The sequence below is a fragment of the Sarcophilus harrisii genome, chromosome X (genome assembly GCF_902635505.1).
Source record: "Sarcophilus harrisii chromosome X, mSarHar1.11, whole genome shotgun sequence".
In the NCBI taxonomy this organism is placed as follows: domain Eukaryota; kingdom Metazoa; phylum Chordata; class Mammalia; order Dasyuromorphia; family Dasyuridae; genus Sarcophilus; species Sarcophilus harrisii.
Window position 1 is genome coordinate 78,502,798 of NC_045432.1, and position 25,630 is coordinate 78,528,427.

The following is a 25,630-nucleotide window of genomic DNA, read 5'->3' on the forward strand; positions in this document are numbered from 1 at the left end:
CATTTCCAAGGTCCCTTCTAGCTTGAGCTCTATGACCCTCTAATCACCTGTCTGACCCTCAGGTTTCCTCACCTGTACAATGGGCATGATATTAGCTCAAATGAGACAAGGGCCCAGAGCATCTCAAAACCCACAGTGCCAAAAGAAGGAAAGGGGTGGTCGGCTGTGCAGGAAGCCAGGGGTGAGGTTTCCAGCCCGGAGGAGCACCCCGTGGCTCTCCACAAGAATTTGCAGTCCAGATTTATTAGGACAGATCCAGTAGAAATGATGAACAATCTGCAGAGGGAAGCCCGACTTCCCCACTGCCCCCCCATCCCACCCGGAGCAGTCAGTTTTGTCAAAGCCCTCCCCGGCTCCTGCTCGATCAGCTTTCCCTCACACATTTGTAGGGACCTGAGACTTGAGATGGGGGGGGCTGGAAGGAAAAGGTAAAAAGCCAGGCAGAGCCACTGAAGAGTGGGGGATGCTGGAGAGCCAGGCTACACCTTAGGGTCTGGCTTCCTCTGGCAATCATGAGCTGTCCAGCCCCCCTCCCCCCTCCGCTGTGACTTCCTCTGGCCTTTGGCTCAGGAAGCAGAGGGTCCCGAGGTCCAGAGTGATCCTGATAGAGCAGCTTGGAGGCTTCAGGGACACAGCCCGGGAGCACAGCCCTCCCTAGGTCAAGATAAACATGCTTAAGCATAGAAACTGGCAGTGAGAACACTAGGGAGAGTGTTACAGAGAGAAACTCGGGCCGAAGGGGCGCCCAAGCTGGCTACCACAGTCCCATAGTGGAGACTGGCACAGGGTCTGTTTGCTCCTTACTGGGGCCCACTCACACTAGTGTTTGAGGTGGTAGTTTGTTGAGCTCACTCGCCCCAACGATCACTTTCCCTCCAGACGCATGGGGCCCAAAGGCCTTTGATCTGGGTCATCGATCTCATCGTCTGAAACTGCTTCCTGCTGGGGGGAGAGCAGAATCGTCCCACAGGATCCCAGACTGCACAGATGCTGAGTCTGAGTTGAGGGTGGGGCAGGAGCCCATGGGAGCAGTGGGCTTCTGAGTCAGGTCTGTGAAGCCGGCCGATCCGGATGTCTAGTGCTGATCGTCTGAATGGAAAAAGCCAAGAAACAAACCTGATAGGCAGGGGTTAAGGGATGGGATGCTTGTGCCAAATGTTCAGAGGACTTGGGCATTGGTTACAGAGGATGTCGGGTTGAGATCAGGCTTTGTTCTAGTCTGACCACACGTTCCTCTCTCCCACTGACAGGAGTGGGGCAGAGAGCTTGAGAGAGCTCCCCTCCTGGGAGGTGCATTTAAAGGAGCAGAAAAAAGTGACTTAAGGGGCGGCTAGGGGGTGTAGTAGATATAGCACCAGCCCTGAAGTCAGGAGGATCTGAGTTCAAATCCAACCTCAGACACTTAACACCTCCTAGCCAAGTGACTCCAGGCAAGTCACTTACCCCCAATTGCTTCAGGAGGAAAAACCCCAAAAATCAAAACAAAAAGCTCTTTGGTTTGTACTAACTTGAAAATACATCTCTAGTAACAGGCAGATGAATAGCTCAAATATTCATCTACCCAATGATGGAAAACAGGAAGAGTTTGCATGTTGTTTGGGGCTTTTAAGCTGACCACTTGCTGTGAACAGGGATTTGCAGGAACATGATTACAAAGCATCCTTAGTTATTTGAGTTCAGGTAATAGTCTGTTGACGACCGATCATGTAGTAAACATTTCACCTCATAGCCAGACTCGGGAACAATCAGGTGGGAAATGCATGTTCAAAGGAAACCAAGTAAGAAGGATCTGACATGAAGCAGAGATTAAGGGTGTCCTCCCAGCTCTTGGCCCAAGTAGACCGAGATCCACCTGTAAGTACAGGATGGCATCCCTTTGAGTAACTTATGACCTTTCTTCTGAATGCTGGATTGACTTAATTATCCATCGGATAATCATTATTCCAAATCCAAAGAATATCTGTTGTAGTCCCAAGAGATTCTCCTATATCAGAGACTTCAGGTCTAGAAGAAGGCTTACAAATCGGTCTACATAACCAAAACTAGATGTTCTCAGAGCATCCTTTCTCTCCTTTTTTTTTTGACATTGACATTAATTTCTAATACACATTTATGAATCATGTTGGGAGAGAAAAATCAGAACAAAAAGGAAAAACCATGAGAGTAAAAAAAAACAAAACAGAAAAAAAGAAAAACAGTGACCGTAGCACATGCCAATTTACATTGGGTCTCCATAGTTCTCGCTCTGGACGCAGATGGCATTTTCTATCCAAAGTTTATCGAGATTGCCTTGGATCACTGAGAAGAACCAAGTCATTCCCAGTTGATCATTGCCCAGTCTTGCTGTTACTGTGTACAACATTTTCCTGGTTCCAATTGTTTCTCTCAGAATCAGTTTGTGTAAATCTTTCCAGGACTTTCTAAAATCAGCCTGTTCATCATTTCTTATAGAACAATAATATTCCATTACTTTCATATAACAACTTATTCAGCCATTCCCCAATGGATGGAAGTTTTCTTTTCACTTGCAGATGAACTTGTCTATAGGGGATTTCCTTTCCTCAGCACATCTGACATTGTCTGTGCTTTTAAGAAAGCTGTAGATCATAGACAGGGAGAGCATGATGCACTAAATAAATATTCAATAAATTGCTCAGGACAGATGAAAATTATGTCAGAAGTCATCATTCTCAGAGACTTTGCAGTCAACCAAAATGAAAAAAAAATTCGATAACGACCTTGTCTTAAAAGTTCCTAGCATTGCTAAGCTTTTGATCCGGTATCACAAATGACTTGCTTTAAAACTATAAATTTGAAAAATAAAAGCAAATATTCAATTATTAACACCTTGTAGACACAGGCTATTCCTTTAACAATAGTAGCCATTGAAAGGGTGTGGAATATGCCCTCATATTTCCACTGATCTAAAATAAAACTACAATACCGATTTCCAATTCAAAAGCTATTTGTATCAGTGCAATTAGTAGAACTTCAAAGAGAACCCTGGCCCGAATAAGGAGGCCTCCCAGGTCAGAGAGATCACACCTGTATTTTTTTTCCTGTCTGTGAATTTCATATTCCATCCCAAGCTCATTTCCTAAGTCTTATGACCTTGTCAACTGGTAGAAAGAATGGTTCTGTTTGGGGTTTTCTTTTTCACTTTCCCCACCCTAAGAAAGGATATTGGGAAGAGCTAACTGAAATCAAATTTTCACTGTGTCCTTCCTTTTTGATGGAATAGGAGCCAGTTTTAGGTTTTAAAATCAGTTTTGGATAAGTGAAGAATAATTTATCCCAGTACCACAATCTCAGAAAGAAGCCATGAACTCAGTTAATATCAGCAGATAGTTTTTTTTTTGTTAAAGAACCAAGATGATTCTAAAATTCAGAATATAGATGATAACGAAATAATTTCGAATGAAAACTTTGTGTAACCAAATAAGCACATGTCCAGCAGGGCTGACAGAATTTTAAACCGTAACTCATGCTATATATATTTTTTATAATTGTACATATAAAATTTGGAAAACAATCTAACACCTTAAAACATATTTTATCTCATGAGACTTCTTTGAGTAAGTTACCAGAGAACTTTGGTTTAGTACCCAGTTTTTGCTTAAAATCAAATCAAATACAGATTGAAATTTCCAGTAGCAATACTTCAATATTTGCACACAAATTTCTCAGATCTTACACTCAGAATTCACAATTGTAGAACACACTAGTTAATAATAATCACCTCGTACAATTTTAGAATCAGAATTTCAAATTAAAAACACACAGAGTCCCCAAATTTAAAATGGCAGAAAATTGCCCTTCCAAGTTTCATTAATCGTCTATATTTCTACTTGTCTGTTCAACTCTTCTGCAGCTGGGACTGAAGGGAAGAGACTTCTCACGGGGTGCATGATGACCGCTTTTACACACAGGCACAAAGACAAGGGAGAGGAACCTGGGGAGGTCCATTTGGCTGGAAAAGGGGCTTTAAGAAATTGGCAGACTTCAGGATCTGGGGGGAGAGGATCTGAGAATTCTGGGCCTAGATGTGTGTGTGGGGAGTGGCTTAGTGATTAGCTTACTTTCCACACCAGAGATGTCATGTTGAAGATGTTGGGGTACCAGCATAAACTGTAGGAGAATCCAGGCTAGCTTAGCTGCGACAGGGAAGTTAGCTTAGCTACGACAGATTGCACAAGCCTTTCTGAGGGAGAGAAGCATGGAAAATCCCACAGAAAAAGGTTTTTCTTTCTGCAGCTTTTCTGCAAGTCTCAAGTTCAAGCCTGCAGAGGGGAAAAATACAACAGGCTAACTCACATTAGATCCTGAGATTGCAAAGCAACTTAATGAAAAATCTCAAAAGCAGCAGGATCGGCTAAAAAATATTTTTTTCTTTTTGTTTTTTAGCAGTTCTCCAGCCTTAATTAAGGGGTTTCTGTAGATCCAAATTGGCCCGTTCTGGGTTTCCAAGAAAACGTCGGGTTTTTCTTTTTAATGTGGCAGTTAAAATTTTCCCTGTTTCTGAAGGCTAAAAGACAGAAATTTGAGATGAGGGAGGGACTCAAAATCTGGGGTCCCATCTCCTAGTAAAAGCTACCCACAGTCCTTCCTCTCTTTTGCCTGAAAGAACTAGCTAAAAGCTATCTGTATAAGTCCAATTATTAGAACTTCAAAGAGAATCCTGGCCCGGATAAGGAGACTTCCCAGGTCAGAGAGATGCTCTTACCACAGCTCAGCCCACTGGCTCCCAGGGATGGAGTTGGTCCTGGGCTCTCCGGGAGGGCCGGCTATGGAAGCCCATTAGGCAGTTCAATCAGCTAAGTCAATTTCAGAGGAAAAGCAGGGTCCTAACACTCCCCAAACCGGAGCCAGAGGCGTCTTACATGGCCAACCGGAAGGCCCCGAAGTAACTGGAGGTGCCGTCGGTATCATCCACGGCCAGGGAAGAGACGGATACCAGGAGCTCGTCCCCTGCTTTCAGCTCAAAGAGGCCCCCCTGGTAGATGGCGTGGAGGCCATACTCGGCCTCTGGAGACCAGCACTTGGTGGCCACACCTTTCAGGAGCAGGATGGGCTGGCGGTAGGCCGTCTGCCGACTGATGCACTGTACCAGCTGCTGGCTTGTGAGCTGGTTCCCTTCTGCCTCTGCTGGGTAGCGGAAGTAGACCTGGGAGTAAACGTAGTACTTGCCCCCTTGGCTGACCCGCAGCGTTCCTGCCTTGAAAGTGATATTCCGAAGGTGGGAGAGCAGGCCTTGGGACTCCCAATTGTGCAGGGGGTAGCGGCAGGACTGGGGCAGCTCCCCGAGGTGGTCAAGGTTACCTGCAGGGAGATGAATGAGGTACGATTCAAATCCACGAGCAGTTAAAAAGCACCTATTAGATGGAGACTAAATTAGAAAGGCCAGAGAAATGGGGAAGCTGGGCAGGGAGGAAGGTGCAGAGGCACAGGGTTGGGAAAGAATCGGACCCATAGCCTCCCGTCCCGTCTCCCTCGGCCAGGGACCTCGGCAGCCATCCGGCTCTTCCACCAAAGGATCCCTAGCAGCACGCGCCCAACAGAAGTGGGCAGCCAACCCCTGCTTTGGAGAACCCCAAAGGGGAGAGCCGCCCACATCGGCAAGCTTTGCTACAGTCAGCCTAAACCTCTCTGCGATCCCTCTCTCCCACCTCTCGGGCCCAAACAAAACAAGTCTAACTTTTCCCTGCATAACAAGCCTTCAAAGGTTCTAGAAACCTTCTCCCCAAGCATTGAGCCCAGACATCACCAGGTCCCTCAGCTGATGCTCCCAGGACGTAGCAAACGGTGAGGGAGGCCTCGGTTTCTCCAAGTGACCGAGATTTGCTTCTTCCTCGGTCTCTCCCAATAATCCAGGGCTGGGCTTAGCAAATAGTGATTACCTGAGGCTCCCCCATCACTTAGATTGGGGGAGGGTCTGGTAGTACGGTCCTAAGTTGCTGTGCTAGCCTTCTATGGCCTTTCAGCAAGGAACAAATGAAGGCCTCGAGGGATGCTAGGGCCCATTCTTAGTCTTCCGTGGGCCAGGGTGGTCCTGGGTGCAAGGGGGGTCTTTGCACTCACCCATACTGGAAGTGTAGGGGATGAGGGTGACATGGGCTGAGGGCTGAGCTCCTGTGGAGAATGGGTGTGTCATCAGGGCCTGCCCCTCCACGCTGGTAGCGGTGCCTGCGGAAAAGAACAGATACCAAAAAGATGGAGGAGAACGGGGGGAAGGGGAGGCTGCTACTGATGCACCCTGGCCCCCACCCAGACCTCAAGGCCAAGGTCAGAAGGATAGCTTTCCTCTCCCCCACCCCCATGCATATTTTTCCTGGTCTAGAGACCTTGAACCAAAGTCCAAGGGGAAGAGGCAGCCTCTCCCCTCCTCCTGTTCCTTGCTCACACTCGGCACCCGCTCCACTTGTCTGGGACCTCATTGTGTGACCCCACAACGGCCCTGTGAGCTCGGTGCAGCCACGTGCATCCTAAGCAACATTTCCCAGATGTGCTCCCTGATGCTCTCGGAGCTGCTGACGCGGAACTGGAACCCAGCTCTCCGGCTTCTGCCCTCTCCCATCCTCCCCGTGTTGTCCCCTCCCCCCAGTGGCTCCAATGGCAACTGCCCAGAGCTGCCTTTGGCAAGCGTCTGTTTTTACTGGGATTACTCTCTGTGGAAGCAAGCCCGGGGGGGCGCGGCTCACCTTTCTGTAAACGCCGGAGGAGAACGTTCTCAGTCACCTGAAGGGCAAAGAGGGCAGACGTGAGCCGGATGTGAGCCGGGAGGGCCGAAGCCAATCGCCATGTATTGGGTGTGACAGAGGGAGCCGCGGGCAGGTAGAGAAGAGCACCCGTGTGTCCGTATGTGAGTATGGGGAGGCCCTGGGCGGGGTGGGGTGGGGGAAGAAGGCTCCGGGCCAAGGCTGCTCACCGAGGTCACGTAGGATTTGATGCTACCCATGAGCTTGAGGCACGTCTGGTTGTTGATCAGCTCCTCCAGGTTCGGGTTCTCCTGCAGGCTGTTGAGCAGCTGGAGACACTTCAGTTCTTCTGGAACCCCCTGGGCCTGGGTCTTTAACTGAAGACAGACACACACACCCCAAATCTAGCACCTCACTCTCTTGGCGGTCAAGATTTCAGTCTAGATTCAAGCCAGGGAGTCTGCCTCTGATTTGCCCTTGGGCGTATGACATGTGAATACCTGCCGCTGTCAAGGGAAGTTATGGGAGAGTGCAAGAGGAACTCTCACACCTTGAGCTAAGAAGGAAGCCAAGTTTGGAGAAAGTCTGAAGGAGCCTGCAGGGATGTCTAGTGAATCAGATTGGCCCAAACGAGGCTTCGGGCTTCTCAGCGGGTCCCTGCCAGCAGCACGTCCCTGCCAGCAGCACGTCCCTGCCGGCAGCACCTCCCACCCAATCTGGGGTCCACATGTGGACCGCTTGCTGGGACGCAGGCTCCTTCCCACTCATCCAAACATCTTGGCCTAAATCCCTCATTCTCTCAGGGCCAAGCTCTCGGTGGGCCCTTGGCATCCCTCCCTGTCCTTCTTCCCCAGGCTTCTCTCATCCCCCCCCCCGTACCACATGTGGTTCTTCAAGTGTGGTCCGGGGACTCCCTAAAACCACTTCAGGGGGTCCCAAGGTCAAAACTATTTCCACAATACAAAGACGGTTTAATTTCCAAGACGGCAACTATAACCCACATAAACCAAAGCTCTTTGGGGAGATCTTCAACCACTTTTAAGCATGGAGAGGGGGCCTGAGAACCGAAGATGCCGAGCAATCTCACGGGCGGGAACATTCGGATTTGCTTAACAGGGGCACACTGGCCAGTGTCCCTCTCCTGCTCTGCCCGGTCCCAGCTCCCTCTCCCTCCAACGTGCTGATGACCCACTTTCCCCATGCTGCCCCCCCCATCTGCTTCCTTTCTTCCTCCTGATGTCTGTCCTCATCCCTCCCTTTCTGCTCCCTGGCCCAGAGGCTCCAGCCGGGGGAAGGCCAGCCTGATTTGGAAGAAATGTGCTGCAAAGGCCGTCGCCTTGATTGTTCTTGGGCCAATGCTAGCCCGTACATTTACACAGCAGGCTCAGGCCCTTATTCCACCAGCCATGAACCCAGAAGTAATTGGGGGGAGGCCAGGTTTGCAAGCAGTTGAGGTTCCTAACAGCTTTGGAGAGTCTGGGCAAACTACCATGGACAGCTCAGCAACTCTTCCCTCCCCCCCCCAAAAAAAAGGGATGATAGCTTTTGTGACCCAGTACAGGGCAGAAAGCCAAGCCTGCCTGCTCACCCCATGGCGAGAGGAAGTGGTCAAGCCACTTTCCACCCAAAGAAACTGACACTTAAGCGCACGAGAAAGTAAGAGCCACCCTGAGAACAATCGAAGACAACCTAAAAGGACCAGTTTGAGACCTGCAGTCCCCGAAAATGCAAGAAAATGTCATCGACGGGCTGATTTCTTTGGGGGTTTTGTTTAAAGCCAGTGAGACATGATGGAAACAACAGGATCGGAGAGTCAGGATCTGCATTCAATCCTCCCCCCGACTCTCAGAAGCTGCAACTGGGCCTTGTTCTCTGAACCCCAACTTCCTTTGTTGTCATTTAGTGGTTTTGCGCTCGTGTCCGACTCTCTGTGACCCCATTTGGGGTTTTCTTGTCAAATCTACTGGAAGAGATTTTTACTTTTTATAGAAGAGAAAACTGAGGCAAAAAAGGGTGAAGCCTGGGGTCACATGGTGAGGAAGTGTCTGAGGCCGCATTTCAACTTAGATGTTGAGTCCAGGCCCTAAATCGGCTTCACCACCCGGCTGCCCCATAATAGTTCACTGGCACTTGTAAGGCTCAAGAAAATACTCCCAAACTGCCAAGTGAGCTATGGCCCTTGGGTGGCCTTCTTTTCACTGGCTCTCCCTTGGGCAGCTTCAAGTCTCGCTTTGAGTCTCACATCCTTTCAGGGCAGGACTTCATCTTTTTTTCCACTAGTGACCCCTTTTTTGGCCCAAGAAATTTTCATGTGATCCTGAGTCTCCAGATATAGAAACTAGACACAGGAATCAAGTATTTACCGAGACAGGAACCATCATCTGGGGATCCCATATAGAATCCCGACGCAGTTCCGGCTGTTTTAGAGACCTCCAAGGGTAACGGGTCCCTAATACTCCAGCCCCGACCAGCTACTGGGGCCACCCCTCTAGCACTTAAGTGGGGGGGGTGATGTCCGGCGGGCAGGGCTGAGAAGAGAAACGGTGACCCGGCAAGGGAAAGACTGGAAGAGATGACTAAAGGAGGCAGATGGGACTAACCAGAAACGTGATCAGAGTCCCAGAGAGCAAGTGACCAAGTGGGTAAAGGGAGGCTCCAAAGCTGGGAGCGCTCCGGGCTCACTGGGCTGAAATGTTTTTCCTGGTCCCGAGAGGATCATTCCCAGGGTGGCCGGGGTCCGACAGTGCCGGTAAAAACAGGAGGCGGTGATAAGACTTATCTTAAAAGACATAAAATGGCCGGACTGGATTAGAGCAAGACATGAAAATATGTCCAAGAAATGCTATTATTAACCTGGCAGGAGCCCCGCCCTTGCCTGGAAGCCCAGCCCATGGAGCTGGGGGTAGGGAAGAGGAGGACCCACATCCCAAGAAGCTCAGAACCTCTCCTCTGCCAATTCCAGTCATTGGCCGCTCTGCTCCATCATCACTCTGTGGCCCTGGGGGAGTGGGGGTGAGAGAGACTCGCCGAGACTTGCTGAGTCTTCCCAGGAACTAAAGAAACAGTCGATGGGGCTGATTTTCCAGCTGAGTTGGCCCTCCAGGGATTAGGGGAGGGAGGCCAGTCCCCCAGACAGCTGTTTCCTCCCCTACAAAATCATCAGTGATCATGTGCACTGAGAATTCTGGGACACCCTGGGTTATTTATTACTTCCCCCATTTGATAAATGAAAAAGCTGCATCCCAGAATTCGTTTCTGGTCCAAGATTTCCCAGCTAGCACTTACCAGCTCTCCTGACTCATTCGATGATTTCCCTCCCCTGCAATGCTGCTCTGAACCTCTGGCCAATCCCACCCCTACCCCCCCCCAGGAAAAACCGTGGAAGACTACGATCATCTCACCCCACACAAGGTCTGTTCTCTTTCTAGATGGGTAAACTGAGCCCCGGATTAAGTGACAGACAGAGGTGGGATCAGAAGCCAGGTTTTCTCTGACTCCAAAGCAGAGGCGCCTGCCGTGTTACCCCACCTGCCTCCCCAACACTGTCCCAACACCACCCCTTCCTCACTGGCCCCTGTACCTGGCCATGTTAGCCAGACCAGGCCAGGCGTGCCAGTCAGCCTAGAACTCTGCTAACAGCTCCTTTGCCCCCAAGATGCTCTGGGTATATGTGGGTTCTAGGAGACAAAACCCATTGCCTGAGATAGGTCCAGGCCTGCTGGACTGTCCTAGAGCAGGACAGCAGCTTTGGCCTAGTCCCGTGCTCCCAAGTCTCTGAGCCTGCAGCCCCCTTGTACCAAGGAGCAGCACCGAGAAGGCCAAAGGGATAGGGAATGAGCGCCTAGTCCCGAAAACCAACCAAGGAACCAGGAGTCGATCAGCCTTTCCCTCAGGATGGCTCTGAACAGCTCACTCTCCCACTGTTGGGGTCTGGGGCTTGGCTTCTCTGCCACCCTCCCCAGCCCCTTCCCCAGGCTGTGCCCAGTCCGGCTCTAGCAGGCAGGGATGGCTCCCCAGACCCCTGCGGAATGACTAGCTACCTCCACGGGTGCTATTGGTCCTTCAGCCCCTCCTCCTCCTCCTCCTCCTCCTCCTCCTCCTCCTCCTCCTCCCCAAAACTTCCACAGTCACTCAGGTATATCTGCACAGGACCCAGTAAGGAGAAGGACTCCTGCTCCCAGAGGTCAAGGAGGTGCCTTCCATCTGCAGAGCCTGGGCTAGTGAGGCAGCCAAGAACTGAGAGGAGGGAGAAGGGGAGAGAGGGGGGAAGAGACAGGGGAAGAAATGAGGGGCGGAGAAAAAGAAGAAGGGAGAGGAGATAGAGAGAGACAGACAGACAGACAGACAGGAGAGAGAGTGCGTATATGTGTGTGTGTCTCAGAGAGATAGAGAAAACAGACAGAGACAGGGACATAAAGAGACAGAGAAAACAGAAATAGAGAGACAGAAAAAGACAAGATAGAGATGGAGACATAAAAAGACAGACACCCCCTTTGGTGTAAAGACAAAAGGCATGGATTTGGAATCTGGAAAGGAGCTGGGTTCCAATCCTATTTCCCCCCCCCCAACCTTTAAGAAGCATCTAGTCTTGGGAGCCCCACTTCCAACTTCAGATGGGACGAGTGCTAACATTTACTGCCTCTAGAAGCAGCACAGTAGGAGATGGAGCAGAACACAGATTTGAGGTCGGAGGGCATGAGGCCAGAGCCCAGCTTCCCCCTTTTCTGTGTGATCTTGGATAAGTTGCTTCTCTCTAAGCCTTGGTTTCCTCACAGATCCAGAGAGCAACAAGGAGTCATTTAGCTCTTGATGCTCCAGCTCTTGGAATTGGGAAGGACCATTGAGCTTCCAGAGTGTCAGGGGCAGAGATGAAGGGAGAAGTGGGTTTTGACTCATGTCAGCCAGACTTGTGTATCTGTAGGGCCCCTGAGCCTAGAGTGCCGAGCAGCTAGTAACTTGGTGTCTTTGATATTTCATCATTCATGGAAATAACCATCCTCCTGACTCCTATCTATCCCACCTGCCCTGTACACCTCTCACAGTACACAACTGCTTGTGTGTCGTCTCCCCATTTGAAGGTGAACTCCTCCAGGGGAGGGACCAAGGTTTTGTTTGTCTCTGACTTCCCCGGCCTCTGTACTGTGTTTGGCACACAGTAGGTGCTTGCTGACTGGGTCTGATTCAAGCGTTAATACATTTTCAAAGGAGCAGAAATGACCCCAGACTTGAGGTGGGGTAAGACGGCCAGTCCCAACACGCCCAGGTAAAAAGTGACCCACAAACTGAGTGTCAGCAGCCGCAAGTTGAGCTTTGGGGCTGGCTCTGAGCCTGGGTCTGCTCCATTCTGGGAAAGACAAAGCTTGTAGAGGCAACTCAGCTGGAGGCAGTAATCACAGCCAAGGCCAGGATGAGGAGGGGCTGAGGCTAACAAGTCTGGGAGCTCAGATGGAGGCAATCAGATTAGGCCATGAGTATGGGAGTGGGGAGAGGAAGGGAGGGAACTGTCTCCCCTTTTTTCTTCCCTTAAACTGTGTAACTTATTTCCAAGATTTCCCAAGAATCAGCGGGCATGTACCACATGGGCAAAGAGCTGGGATTTGCCACCCTTTCTCCACAATGCGGGATTCTGGGGCTGAGAGTCGGGAGCTCTGGCCGGGAGCCCAGCTTTGTGGCTGGCTGTGGACTGGGAGAATGGGAGAGCTGAGGGGACTTGAGTCTGAGGAATAAAAAAAGAGGCAGCCTCTGGGAAGGCAAGAGACAAAATCCCGTCCCAGTGGCAGATGGGACAGACCCCAAATCCCTGAGCTCCCCTAGGCTCAGGGCTCTTCATTTGGCCAGTTTCCCTGGGAGACTCATTTTCTGCTGTGTCAAGTGGGATGAGAGACAATCCCTTGTCTGAGCCCCATGGAGCTGGAGAGTGGGGAGGGGCTGGTGAGATAAAGCCCCTAAGTGTGAGCTCCACAGAATGGTGAGCAGGACCAAGAGGTCTCTGGGGTCAGCTTGGAGAGGCTAGGAGGGGCTATGTGCATAGATGGACCGGCCAACCTGGAAGAGGAGCGACAGGAAGAGAAATGGAAAGAGGGGGAGTGCCCTTCCGGACCCCCAAAGGTTAAATGGCAATAGTGGAATCGCCAATGAGAGGTACTCACCACGAGACCACCCAGAGTGGCAAACGGAACCTCCTTTCCACACCAGTGGCCCATAGCCCCCTGAAGGGGCCCTGTGGGGGAGGGCGTGTAGTCCGTGCCATCTGGGTGCCACAGGGCAGCAGGTTTAAATAGTTCGGAGACGAACCAAAGCTCCGGCTCCAGAGGCCGCCTGATCAAGGGTGGGAAAGGAAGTACCAAGTAAATCCCTTCCCTTGTAACCTAGGGGAAGACTTCCATTCCTGCTGAAGGGGGGGTGGGATTGAAGAGGGCCACGAGGAAGAGGATCCACAGAACCTTTAAATGTGCAAAGAGAATTGCAGTGAAGACTGGGGAACCTGAGCCCCTGGAAAGGGATGTGGTAGCTCCTTTGGGGTAACAGCCAGATACTGAAAGTTTCCCAGCTTCCACAGGTGGGGTGATAAACCTCCCAGTAAGTAAGAAGTCCCCAGAGTGTATCCAGACTGACAGCATCAGGAGGTGCCTCAATTGCATGGGCTACTCTGTTTCTACTGAGAAACTGAGGTAAGTAGGTCTCAGACTAGAAAAAAAGGGACTTGGGGACCTGAAAGCTTCATCTTCCCTTGGGAAGGGGGGTAGCTACTGGCACCTCCTCAACTTGACTCAGTTCTTGTACACTATAAGGGGGCTGGGAGCACAAGAGGCTGCCAGAAATGGGATCAAAGCACTTGAGTTCCAATGGCGGCTCTGTTCCGGTCTATGCCATCCTGACAAATGCTAACCAAGCTGAGCCTCGGTTTCCCCGGGGCTTAAATGAGGGGGTGGGAATGCCAGGCACTGAAGGCCAGTTTTAACCTGAGGTGACTCGGGTTCGGGAAAGGGCTCCCAGCTGACCCTACTGGAAGCGGGGTGGGGAGGGGGTAAGGGAGGTAACTGCGGCGTCTGGGGACTAGCCCCTCGCCGGCTCCCGCGGCTGTTTCGCTTTCCCTCGACGTCGTAGCTCGTCTTTCCCAGTTGGCGAGTGGGCCGACCCGGCACTCGGACTTTGCTTTCATTTTCGTTCCCGTTCCACGGACGTGCCCTTTGTCCGGGCGCCGGGGTCCCGAGCGAGCTTCTGAGAGCTCGGCCCTCCCGGGGTGTAGCCTCCCCCCTCCTGCTGCTGCAGCGGCCCCGCTTCTCCGAAAGGACGGGCTGTTTTGCAGCAGGATCCGAAGAAAACAGACCCCCGCCCCAGCCCCACCTTGTAAAGCTTTACTATCTGCCTCTTCCCCTCCCCGTTCCTGGAGCTCCTTTCTCAAGGCTGAGCCTGAGGCGCGCAGACGGGGCTCTCCGGACCGGTCCCCGCCAGTGGCCGGGGTTCGGGTGGGCGGGAGAGAAAGGGCGGCCCGGGGCAGAGCGCCAGGCCCCGCTCACCTTGGAGATGGACATGGTGAAGTAGACGAAGAGGCCGGTGGTGGAGGCGACCTGCAGCGCCAGGATGGCCATGGCCGCGGTGGCGAGCCAGAGGGGGCTGCAGGAGCCCGACCTCCCCTGCCTCCTCCGCGGGACCTCGGCGTCGTCCGAGGGCCCCATCATGCACGCCGAAGAGTCGCTGCTGTCCGAGCGGAAGTAATGCTGGCTGGGGGCCGGCAGGCCCATGGCCGGGCCGGGCGGCGGCGGCTGGCGCGCGAGGGGGGCGCGGGGCAGCCGGGTCGGGGAGCGCCGAGTGCCGAAGTGTGCCCGAGGTCGGCGATCTCCAGCGAGAGCCGCGTCTCCGCCTCTCCGCGGCCCGCCCCCAGACACCAGCTCACAAGCACCGGGCCCGCGGGCCAGACGAGAGGGGCGGGAAGGGGGGGGACGGCCCGAGAGGAGGGGCCCAGATTGTTTACCAGTCCCAGGCCCGCCCCTGGAGTGCACTAACTCCCAGCTCCCAAGAGTCGCCCCTTCCCGAGCTAGCCCAGCTCCGGGCGTCCTCCGGAAGAGGATCCGTTCTTTTTGTCCCTTCCAAAGACCCCGGATCTCTCCGCGGAGCCCCCGAGCCGAGCCCAGAGGCCTTTGCGGCAGCTCGCAATCCGCTTCAAAAAGCCTGCGGGATTCGCTCGTTCCTTAGCCTGCCGGGGGAGGGGCTCTGTGGACCACAGCCCACAGTCACAGCTGGTTAAGTGTCTGAGCGCCCCTTCCTGGGGCAAGAAACCGAGGCTCCGAGTTGGGGTTAGCGGTCCTGACTTGGAAACCGGCTTGTGTAGCTGGAAGTCTTGACCTTGCTCGATTAGCTGTCTCCCAGTCCTTTGTCCCGAAAGGCTCAGCATCACCTTGGTGGTGGGGAGTGGGGAGGGAGAGGTTCACATCCCTAGCACCTCTCCAAAGGTCCTCTGCAAGCCTGGGATGCTAGTATCTAGGAAATGATGGTGCCTTGGATTGCCCAAGTCTTACTAAGTAAGACCAGGTGGCTCCCTCGGTTGTTATGCTCGGGATACTTGGGAAATCAGAGAAGGACGAAGGCACCAAAATGAAAAGCAGTTGGAATAACTTCTTGTAAAGTGGGATTTTAGCTGGAACTTGGAGGCCAGAGAAGCTGAGGAGGCCGGATGAGGAGAGAGCCTTGCAGCACAGGGGAGAACTTTCCCAGAGCTGAGAGATGGAATTCTTGCTCACAGAAGGCCCAGGAGGCCAGTCAGTGGAGGGAAGGCAGTTGTCAGGGAGTAAAGTTAGGGTTATGAAGGGCAAATGGTACTTTGGGGGCCAGACAGACTCCTGGAGTTCACTGAGTAGGGAGGTGACACGATGGGACCTGGACTGTGGGAAAATCACTGGCCAGCTTCGAGAACTAGAAGGAATCTTCCAAGTCCTCTTGGCAGGGCCTCTCGTTGGAAGTGACGAGGAAACCGAGACTCAGAAGCGACTCGCCCAAAGTCACGCAGGTTCTAAATGGAAGAGCCCGATTTTGACCAGGTCCCTTTGCCTCCCAAGTCTCCAGAATCCTCTTCTTTCCAAAAGTAACTTTGGTCTCCCCAACATCTTTCCGGTGGCCGTGGTTCTGCTCTTGGGCTTGAAAGAAAAGATGAATTTCTTTCCCACTCGCCAACAAATCAGATACTTTATCATCTCTACGTGGCCCCTCCTGCCCCTGACCATCAGCAGCCGCTCCAGTGGCCACTGGGCTCCTGATTTCTGCCCTGTGGAACCTTCCATTCCTTTTACCCTCAGTTACCCTCAGAAAGGCAGCTTCGTCCTAATGCTCCTCCCTTCTTACAGGCTCCCTGCGCCCTTCCCCGGACTTGGGGGCTGAGAGGAGGGATGGGCATTTGTACACCTTGCCTCCTGGCCCGTCCTCTCTCCCTCCAAGCAGACTCCGTCTCTCCCCAGGAACTCCAGACCAGTTCTCTTCTCTCCTCAGGTTAGATCACTCTCCTTTCCCCCCAGCCCCAATAATCCCGTTCCTTTCGGAACACTCCATCGGCCAAGGCCAGAACTGCCCTGAGCCTCCAGGCACAGAAATGTGCATCCCGAAGAAGGAGGGTCCCCACACGGGGAGCTGCAAATTCCCAGGGAGCCCCAAGAAGCTAAGCAAGGGGGCCAGAGCACTCGGGTCAGTAACTACACTCGTCAATTGAGATTCATCCCTAGTGCTTCTTGGGTGCCAATTGATCCTAGCATACAGCCCTTTCCATGTGTGGGGGAGGGGGCCATGTCCTGAAAGCAGCAGGTACAGGGTGGGGACCTAATTCGGGGTATAGTGGGGGGGGGGAGGCTTGGTTGCCGTTTAACACTTGACTTTAGGCACCGGCTCACCAGGCCCACTGGCTTTCAGCCCACCCAGGTGCCTGGGTTCACAGCTCCTCCCTTAGCTTCACCGGGCTCTCCAGATTCCTCCTCCTGGAACAAAGGTTTCTGGGTAATCCGTTTCGTTGGATGACTTCAGGGTGGGGCCTTTCTCCATAGAAAAGTCAGCCCTGTAAAGAACTGGAACTCCTCGGGGTGAAAGAGGCTGAGCCAGAGGAAGAAAGTCCAAGGCAATGTAATTATTGAGAGCCGCTGGGAGTTTTTGCTTCTCCCGACATCCTTAGGGCGTTGTCCTAGTTGGGAGTTAACTGTCTGTGGGCTCTGTGAGCGATAAAGAAATCAGGAATCGCTTTAAACAGTTCTCCACTTCCTTGTTTTTTTGTGAGCGCGTGTGCACTTTGGGCCCCCCCTTCCCCAGAGTGAGTATGGGTGTGGAGGAGGGCCTTTGGCCTAGAATGCCCTCTCCCTATTCTACTCTGCTGGGAAGGGAAGCCCTGGAGCACTCCGGGCCAACTGCCCGAGACACCAAGGTAGGACCAATTCTCTCCCTCCCTGGCAGAGAAAGGAAATGGCCCTTTGTTCAGAAGGGAAGTGAACAGGGCAGGAGAGTTTGCAACTCTGGGAATCCAGCTGTGGGGCCTGTCCATGGGCCACCCAACTGGCGTCCTCTTGTGGTAAAGCTTCCCTCTGCTTAAAATCCAGTCTTTTCCCCACTGATCCTTCCTGCCGACTGTGCTGCTGGCCCGTAGCTCTCCTCACTGCTAAAAGAGCCAGTAACATGAAGGGATTCCACCCTGATTTGAGCCTTAAAAACCACCTGGGGAAAAACCAGGGAAAAAAAAAGCCTAGAGGGTTAATTTCCCTTTGGAAGGCGAAATCGGGACAGGGGCACACCCTGCCCAAAAGGGGAAGGGCCCCCCCAACCCCCCCAAATTTTGCCCTTTTCCTCCTTGCAACCTGTCTGCAAAACCGGGGGAAAATCTCTTCCTCCCCCCGCCCCGACCAAGATGGGCGGGACGAACCGGGCCCCTTTCCCCCTCCCCCCCGGGAAAAGCCACCGCCCCCAGGGAACGCGGGAAAAACCCCGCCACCCCCATACTGGGGAATCCTTGGTTGGCAAGGGACCTGCCCATTTCCCCCCCCCCGGGGCTATTTCGGTTCCCCTTTTTTTTTTACCAAAACCCCCAGGCCAGGCCCCCTGCCCCTTTTCCTAAAAAAAGAAGAAACCCCTTTTTCCCAAAAGGCGGGCCCAACCGGTTCCTTACCCGCCCCAGCACATCCCAACCAGAGCCCCTCCCCCGTCCGGGGGAACCCCCCGAAATAATTTAATTTAGGGGCCAAGCACCAAGGGGACCCAAGTTCAATCCGTTCAAATGGGGGGCAACGGGAGGGGCCCCACTGAACAAGCCCCGAGGGGCCGGGGGGAAAAACCCCCCCTAAACACTGGAAAGGGCTCACCAGCAGGGCCCCCAAAAAGGGTTTATTGGGCGGAAAGGGTTTAACCGCGGGGCCAGGTCCCATTTTGGGTTAAGAAGGGGCCCCGGGGGACCCAAAGGCGGGTCCCTTTTTCCCCCCCACGCCTGACCCAGGGCCCCAAAAACCCGAACCCCATCCCAACCCCAAAACCCCCGGGGGTTTTAACCAAAACCCAGGGGGAAAAGGGGGGGGGTTTTCCCCTTCCCTACGGGGGCTGAGGTGGACCCCCTTTGGAAGGATCGGGGGGTCCCTGGCCGGGAAACCCTTTCTCCCCTTTCCTTGGGCCCCCAACTTCCCAGGGGGAAAAGGGAAAGTTTCCCCCGGTGTTGGCCAATACACCCTCCGGGGTTTGACGTTTGGGCCCCCCCTTTGCCTATCCAGACCCCCGGGGGGCCCCCTAGTCCACCCCCTCCCGGGGTTGGGGGGTCATCCGGCCCCCAATCGGGGGTTTTGTAAAAGGGGGCCCCCCCACCCGAAAACCCACACCTTAAACCGTAGTGCCAGGGGGCCGGGTTTTGCCCCCTTTAATCAGAAAAAAGGGTTCCAGGGCACCCTGTGCAGGATCCCCACCCGAAGGTTTTTGGGGGGCTTGGATAAAAACGGCGGAAAATCAATTGGGGACGGGTTAAACTGGCTTTCCCAAACCTTGAAGCCCCCAAAGTTAAACGGGGTATCCCCCAAAAGGAATTTTTTGACCAAAATTAGCGGTTCCCCAAGGGCTGCCTTTTTCCCTGGGGGGAATTCCCCGGGGGGTTTTAAAAGAAGGCCCGTTTCTCTTCATGGCGGCAATTTGGCCCGCCCCGCCCTTCTTCCCCTAGGGGCCCTTGTGCTTTCCCCGGGGTTTAAATTGGTTTTCCCCCCCCTCCCCTGTAACCCTAAGATTCCCCCCGCCCGGGGCCCAATCTAGAAATTCAAATTTTTAAACAAAATTTTCCCTTGCGCCCCAAATTTCCCCCCAAGGGGCCCTACCTGGCCCCCCAATTTCCAAAGGTGGCCTCCGGAAACCCCTTGCCCGACCTATGCCTTTTCCCCCCCCCGGCCTCCCCCTTTGTGGGCCCCCTCCCTTTTGTTTCCCAAAACCCAAATTGTTTACGGGAGGGTTTGCTTAATCCGGCCCTAGGGGGCCCCCCGGGGAAACCCGGGTGGCAACTTTCCCTTAAAAAACCCCCAAAAATTTCCCCTGAAAAAATTAATTTGGGGGTTTTGGGTGGGCCCCATTTTGGGGTTTTGGGTTTTTTAATTTTTTAAAATTTTTTGGTTCCATTTTTAGGAATTAAAAAAATTTTTTTTCTAAGTCTCTAAAGGACTGTCTCTATAGGGGTTAAAATTTTGGGGTTGGGTTGGGCCCCCTGTGTAGGGGTGGCCCCTAATTCAGACATTTACTATAATGGTTTTTATATAATATATATGGGGGGTGTCTACCATAGGTTTGTGTGTGTGTTTCTACTAAGGGATATTTAAATTTATATTTTTTTTTTTTTTTTAAAAAAAAATCTACTTAAAAATTTTAATTTAAAATTTTGTGTGTGTGTGTGTTCACATGAGGGATATATTTTTAAAAGTTCCTATGGGGTTTTAATTTAATGGGGGTTGTGTGTGTGTGTGTAACCCCTTTTGGGGGTTTTTTTTTTTTATATGGGGAATTTTAAAGGGGGGTGTGTAAGTTTCACTATGAGGAAATATATGGTGTGTGTAATTCCTACATGGGGAAGTTTGTGTGTGTGTTAATTTTAAATATTAAAATATATTTTGTGTGTTAATTTTCCACTAGAGGGATATATTTTTTTAATTAAAGGGTTTGTTGTGTGTGTGTGTGTTCTACTAAAGGGAAATATTTATTATATAATTAATAAATAATTTTTTGTGTGTGTGTGTGTTTTCCTAATATTTGGGTTTTTTAATTTATATTAAATATATTTTTGGTTTTGTGTGTGTGTGGTTTCCTACTAAATATAGGTGTGTTCCAAAGGGGATATTTTTTTTTAAAGGGGTTTTTTGGGGAAGCCCTTTTTGAAATTTTATGGGGTTTTTTTAAGTTTAAGGTTTTTGTGTTAATTTTTCCCATAGTTTAAAATATATATATATATATTGTGTGTGTGTGTGTGTAAGTTTTGAAAATTGTTTTTAAGGAAAAAAATTTTAAAATAAATTTTTTGGTTGGGTTTAACCACTATGGGGAATAAATTTTTAAATAATAAAAAATTTTTTTTTTAAAAAGTTTCCCCAAATTAATATTTTTTAAAAAGTTCCTCTATGAGGGAAAAAAAAAAAAAAAAAAAATTTTTTGGTTGGGGAACAAAAAAAAAAGTTTTTAAGTCCCTACCAAGAAATTGTGGAAACCAAGGGAATAAAAAAACCACTAAAAAAAATTATATATAAAAATTCCCACAAAAAAAAAGGGGTTTCCCAAATAAAAATTTTTGATTGGGGGGAAAAACCAAAAAATTAATGGTTGGTTGTATTCCAATTGAGGGATAAAAATTCCACATGGGAAAGGGTGTTTCCACTAGGGGAAAATTTAAAAAAAATTTTTTTAACCCACAAAAAGGGTTTAATTCTATGGGGATAGGGGTTTTAAAATTTTTTTTAACCAAAAAAAAAATTTTTTGTGGGGAAAAAGTTTCACGAGGGAAAAAAGTTCCACGGGATTTTTGGTTTTAATTTACAAAGGGAATTTATTAATATTTAAATAATATTTTGTGGGTTTTTGGGGGTTTTTTAAAAAAAAAAAAAAAGGGGTTTTTACTGGGGTTAAATTTTGTGGTTAACCACAAAATTTTTGTTGTAACCCACAAAAATATTTCGGAAGTTCCAATAAATATTTTGTGGTTCCATAGAAAAATTTTTTTTCCCAAAGGAATTATAAAATAAAAAAGTTTTTGGGGTGGGGAAAAAAGTTTCCCCAAAAAAATTTTGTTTTGGGTTTACCAAAAAAAAATAAAAAGTGTTTTGGGGTTTTAACAAAAAAAAAATTTGTTTTAAGTTCCCAATAAAAAAATTTTGTTTAACCCAAGAAAAAAGTTTTTAAAAAATAAAAATTTAAATATATATAATTTTTTGTTTTTGAATTCACAAAAATTTTTGTAACCAAAAAAAAAAATAAGTTGTTATTTTTTTAAGTTCAAATAAAAAAATTTTGGTTAACCACAAATAAAAAAAAAAAAAAAAATAGTTTTTTGTGGCCTAAAAAAAATTTTTGTGTGGTTTTTCCTAAAAGGTTTTGTGGGGGGCCCCTTTATAGGGATAAAAAAAATAAAAAAATTTTTTTTGTGAACCCATAAATTTAAATATATTAAAAAATAAAAAATTTTTTGGGGGAAAAAAAAATAATAAGTGGTTTTAAAAAAAAGAATAAAAATTAAAGTGTTTTTTGGGGCCACTAAAAAAGGGTTTCCAAGAAATTTAAATTAAAAATTGTGTTTTTTTCCCAAAAATAATTTTCCCAAGAGGAAAAAAAGCCCCATGGGAAGGGTTTTGTGAATTCCATATAGGGAAAAAAAAAATTTATGTTTTTTAATTTAAAATATTGTTTTTCCCCAAAAAAAAAGTTGGTTTTTGGTCCCGGGAAAAAAATTTTTAAATATTAATATAAATATTTTTTTTGGGGGGTTTAAATTAATTGGGTTTTTAAGTTCCCCACTTGGGGAAAAAAATTAATATTAATATTTTTTTTCCCCAATAAAAAGTGTTTGTAACCACCTAATATTTTTTTAATTTCCCAAAAATTTTTTAAAAAAATCCACATGGGGAAAGGGGGTAATTCCCACATGGGAAAATTTTTTGTGTTTTTCCCCATGAAAAAAAAAAATAAAATTGTGTTGTTTTTTTTGTTTCCCAAATAAATTTTTTTTCCAAGGGGAAAAATTTAATTAATAATTGTGTGTTTTTTTTCCCAAAAAAATTTAAATATAAAAAAATTAAAATTATTTTTGGGGGGGTGAAGCCCCACAGGGGTGTTTTTAAGGCCAAAAAAAAAATATTATTATTTTTTGTGTGTTGGTTTCAAGAGGGGTTTTTTGGTTGTGTAAGTTACTATGAGGATATATATTTTTTAAAAAGCCCACTTGAATAAGTTTTTGGGTTTAAAAAGGGGATTAAAATATTTTTTGGGTTTGTTGGTTTTTGGGGGGATTCATATGTTTTTTTCCCCATTTAAATATATATATTGTGTGTTAGGTTGTTGTGTAACTACATAATAAAGGGGTTTTTAAAAAAAAACACAAAAAAATTAATTTGGTTTCCCACATGAGGGAAATGTTTTGTTTTTCCACTGGGGATAATATATTATATAAATATTGTGTGTTGGTTTTTTTTTTTTTATAAATTTTTGGTTTAAAATTTTTTTGGGGAAATTTTTTTAATTATTTTTTTTTTTTTCCCTTTAAAAATATATTAAAAAAAGGGTTTGGGTTTTTTGTGGTTTAAACCCACAAAAAAATTCCAAAAAAATAAAAAAAAAAAATGTTTTGTGGGGGTGTTTAATTTAGGGAAAAAAAATTCCCAAAAAATGTTTTGGTAAGCCCCCATAGGGATAATTTTTTTCCAAGGGAATAAAAATAAAAAATTTGTGGGGGGTGTTTAATTCCCAAAAAGGGAAAATTTTTTAATCCAAAAAAAGTTTTTTTTGTGGGGAAGTTTCCCCACAAAAAAAAATTTTTTTTCCCAATATATGGGGGAAACCCACATAAATAATTTTTGGGTTAATTCCACAAAATAATAAATTTTTAAATTGTTTTGGGGTTTGTTTTCATAAAAAAATTTTTTAAAAATTCCCCAAAAATTTTTGGGTTTAATTCCACAAGGGTAATTTAAAATTAAAAAGTTGTTTTTTTAATCCCTAAAAAAATTTTTTTTTCCCAAGGAATTTTGGGTGTTTAACTATAAAAAAAAAATAAAACCCAAAAAAGGGGAAAATTTGTTTAATCCCCAAAAATAAAAAAGGGGTTCCGAAAAAAAAAATTTAAATTTTGGGGGAACCACATGGGGGAATTTTTTTGTTGGGGGGGGGGGTTTTTTTTTTCCATAGGATAAAAAATTAATTTTTTTAACACAAAATAAAAGTTTGACCTATAAATTTTTTTTTCCATGGGGATAAAAAAAAAAAATTTATAAAAAGTTTTTGTTTGTTTCCTTGAGGATTAAAAAAAAAATTAAAGGTGTGGGAATTTCACAAAAATTAGTGGGTTTAACCAAAAATATTTTTTGGGTCCAATGAAAAAAGGCGTTAATTTAAATAAAAAAAACCACAAGGGAAATTTTTTTAAAAATTCCAATGGGGATAATAAAAAAAAAATATGTGGGGTTTGGGGTTTAATTCCCTAAAAAAAAAAAAATTCCCACAAAAAATTAAAAAAAAAAAAAAAAGTTTTTTTGGGGGTTTTTTCATTAATTTTAAAAAAGTTCCCAATAAAATTTTGGTTTGTAATCCCTACTGAAAAAAATTTTTTAAAAAAGAATTTTATAAAAATGTGTTTTGGTGTTTTAATTCCTGGGGAAAATTTTTTAACTACAAAATAAAAAAAGTGTTTTTGTGTGGGGTTCCAAAAAGTTTTTAAGTTCCAAATAAAAAAATATAAAAAATTAAATAAAAAATGGTTTTGGGGTTCTAAAAAAAAAACCCCTAAAAAAATTGGGGGGGTTCCATGGGAAAAAAAATAAATAAATATAAAAAAAAAGTTTTTGTGGTTTTCTAAGGGAATATAAAAAATAAAATTTTAAATTTGGGTTTTGTGTCAAAATGGGAATAAAAAAAAATTTTAAAATTATAAAGGGGTTTTTGGGGTTTTTTGGGAAAAAAATTTTTGTTTCCCACTATAAAAATAAAAAATTTTTTGGAATTTCACAAAGAAAAAAGTTTTTTCCCCTAAAAAATTTGGGGGAATTCCCCACTATGGGGAATTTTTTTTAATTCCAAAAAAAAAATTTAAAAAAAAAAAGGGGTTTAATTTTATATAAAATAATAAAAAGGGGTTCCACATGAGGGAAGGTTTTGGGGTTTGGAAACTTTAAAATATAAAAAAAAAAAAATTTTTGGGTTTTTTAAAAAAATTCCTATGAGGAATGTTTGGGGTTTTTTATGGGGATAAATATAAAATAATTATTTTGTGTGTGTTTTTTTTTTATAAAAATTTAAAATTAATTAAATTTTTTTTTTTAAAAAAATTTCCCCAAAAAGGGGGGTTTTGTTTCCCTTTGGGGATAATAAAAAAAAAAATTTTTTGGGGGGAAAGTTTCCCACATGAAAATAATTTTTTTAAAAAAAATTGGGGGGAATCCAATGAGGAAATTTTTGGGTTCCCAATGGGGAAAAATTAAATTATAAAATTATATATTTTGGGTGTTTTTTTTTTGGGGGGGTTTACATGGGGAAAAAATTTGGGTTTTTTTTTAAGCAATTGGGGATAAAATGTGTGTTAAGCCATAAAAAAAATTTTTTTAAAATTTAAGGGTTTGTGTGTTTTTTAAAATATATTATAAAAAAAAATTTTGTGTTGGGGGTTGTTTCCCGGGGAAATTTGAACCCACCCGGGATTGGGTTTTTAACTAAATAAATTTGTTTTAAGTTCCACATGAGGATAATATTTTAAAGGGGTTGTTTTTTTTTAAGGGGAATAATGGTTTGGTTCCTACCAAAAAAGTTTTGGTTGGGGTTTAATTCCACAAATAAAAAAAAATTAAAAAAAATTTTTTGGGGTTTTAACCATGGGAAAAAAAAAATTTTAAAATATAATAGGGTTTGGTTGTAAAACCTATGAAATAATTTTTCCAAAGGGGTTGGTTTTTAATTTACATGAGGGAAATAGTGTTTAACATGAGGATTAATTTTTGGGTTCCCTAAGGGATAATTTTTTTTCCCCAATAAATTTTAAAATATATATTTTTTTTGGGGGTTTGGTTGAATTTAAAAAGGTAATTATGGGTTTTTAAGTTCCCACAGATAAAAAAAAATAAATTTTTTTTTAAGTTCCCATGATTAAAAATAATAAATTTTAAAATTTGGGTTTGGTTTTGTTTAATTCCCTATGAATAAAAGTTTTTAAAAGCCCCAATGGGATAAAATTTTAAAAAATAAATTTTTTTTGGGGTTTTTTTAAAAAATAATTTTGGGCTTAAAATAAATTTTTGGGGCCCCAAGAATAAAGTTTTTCCTATAAGGGAAAATTAAATAAAAAATTTTTTTGTGGTTTTTTTCTAATAAAATTTTGGTTTAACCCTAAGGGAATTAAAAGGTTTTAGGGGGGGTTTTAAAAAAATGGGTTTTAGGGTTTTTAAAGCTAATGGGGGTTTTTTTCCCCATAAATATATTTTTTAAAATATATGTGTTTTTTTTTCCCACAAGGGAAAAATTAATAAAAATATGTGTGTGTGTGTTGTTGTTTTTTTTGTTTTAATTTTCCCTCATGGGGATAAAAATTTAAATATTTTGGTTTTTGGGTGGGTTTTCCCAGAGGATTTAATTTTTAAATTATATTTTTTGGGTTTTGGTGGTTTTTCCTAAGGGATTTGGGGGCCCTTGGGAAATTAAATTAATATAATATTTTTGGGGTTTTTGGTTTTCAGGGGTTAATTTTGGAAAATTCCAAGGGAAAT

General features: G+C 46.3%; 1 protein-coding gene across 1 annotated transcript; it reads right to left on the reverse strand.

Moving 5' to 3' along the window:
- Positions 1–3,335: 3,335 nt before the first annotated feature.
- LOC100924701 (tumor necrosis factor ligand superfamily member 10) lies at positions 3,336–14,491 on the reverse strand. The gene is made up of 5 exons (XM_031944424.1): positions 14,216–14,491; positions 6,926–7,072; positions 6,699–6,735; positions 6,079–6,183; positions 3,336–5,319 (listed from the first exon to the last, which is right to left on the reverse strand). Exons 1-5 carry the CDS (start codon positions 14,438–14,440, stop codon positions 4,877–4,879), a joined length of 957 nt encoding a protein of 318 aa, XP_031800284.1. The 5' UTR covers positions 14,441–14,491; the 3' UTR covers positions 3,336–4,876.
- Between the last annotated feature and the right edge of the window lie 11,139 nt (positions 14,492–25,630).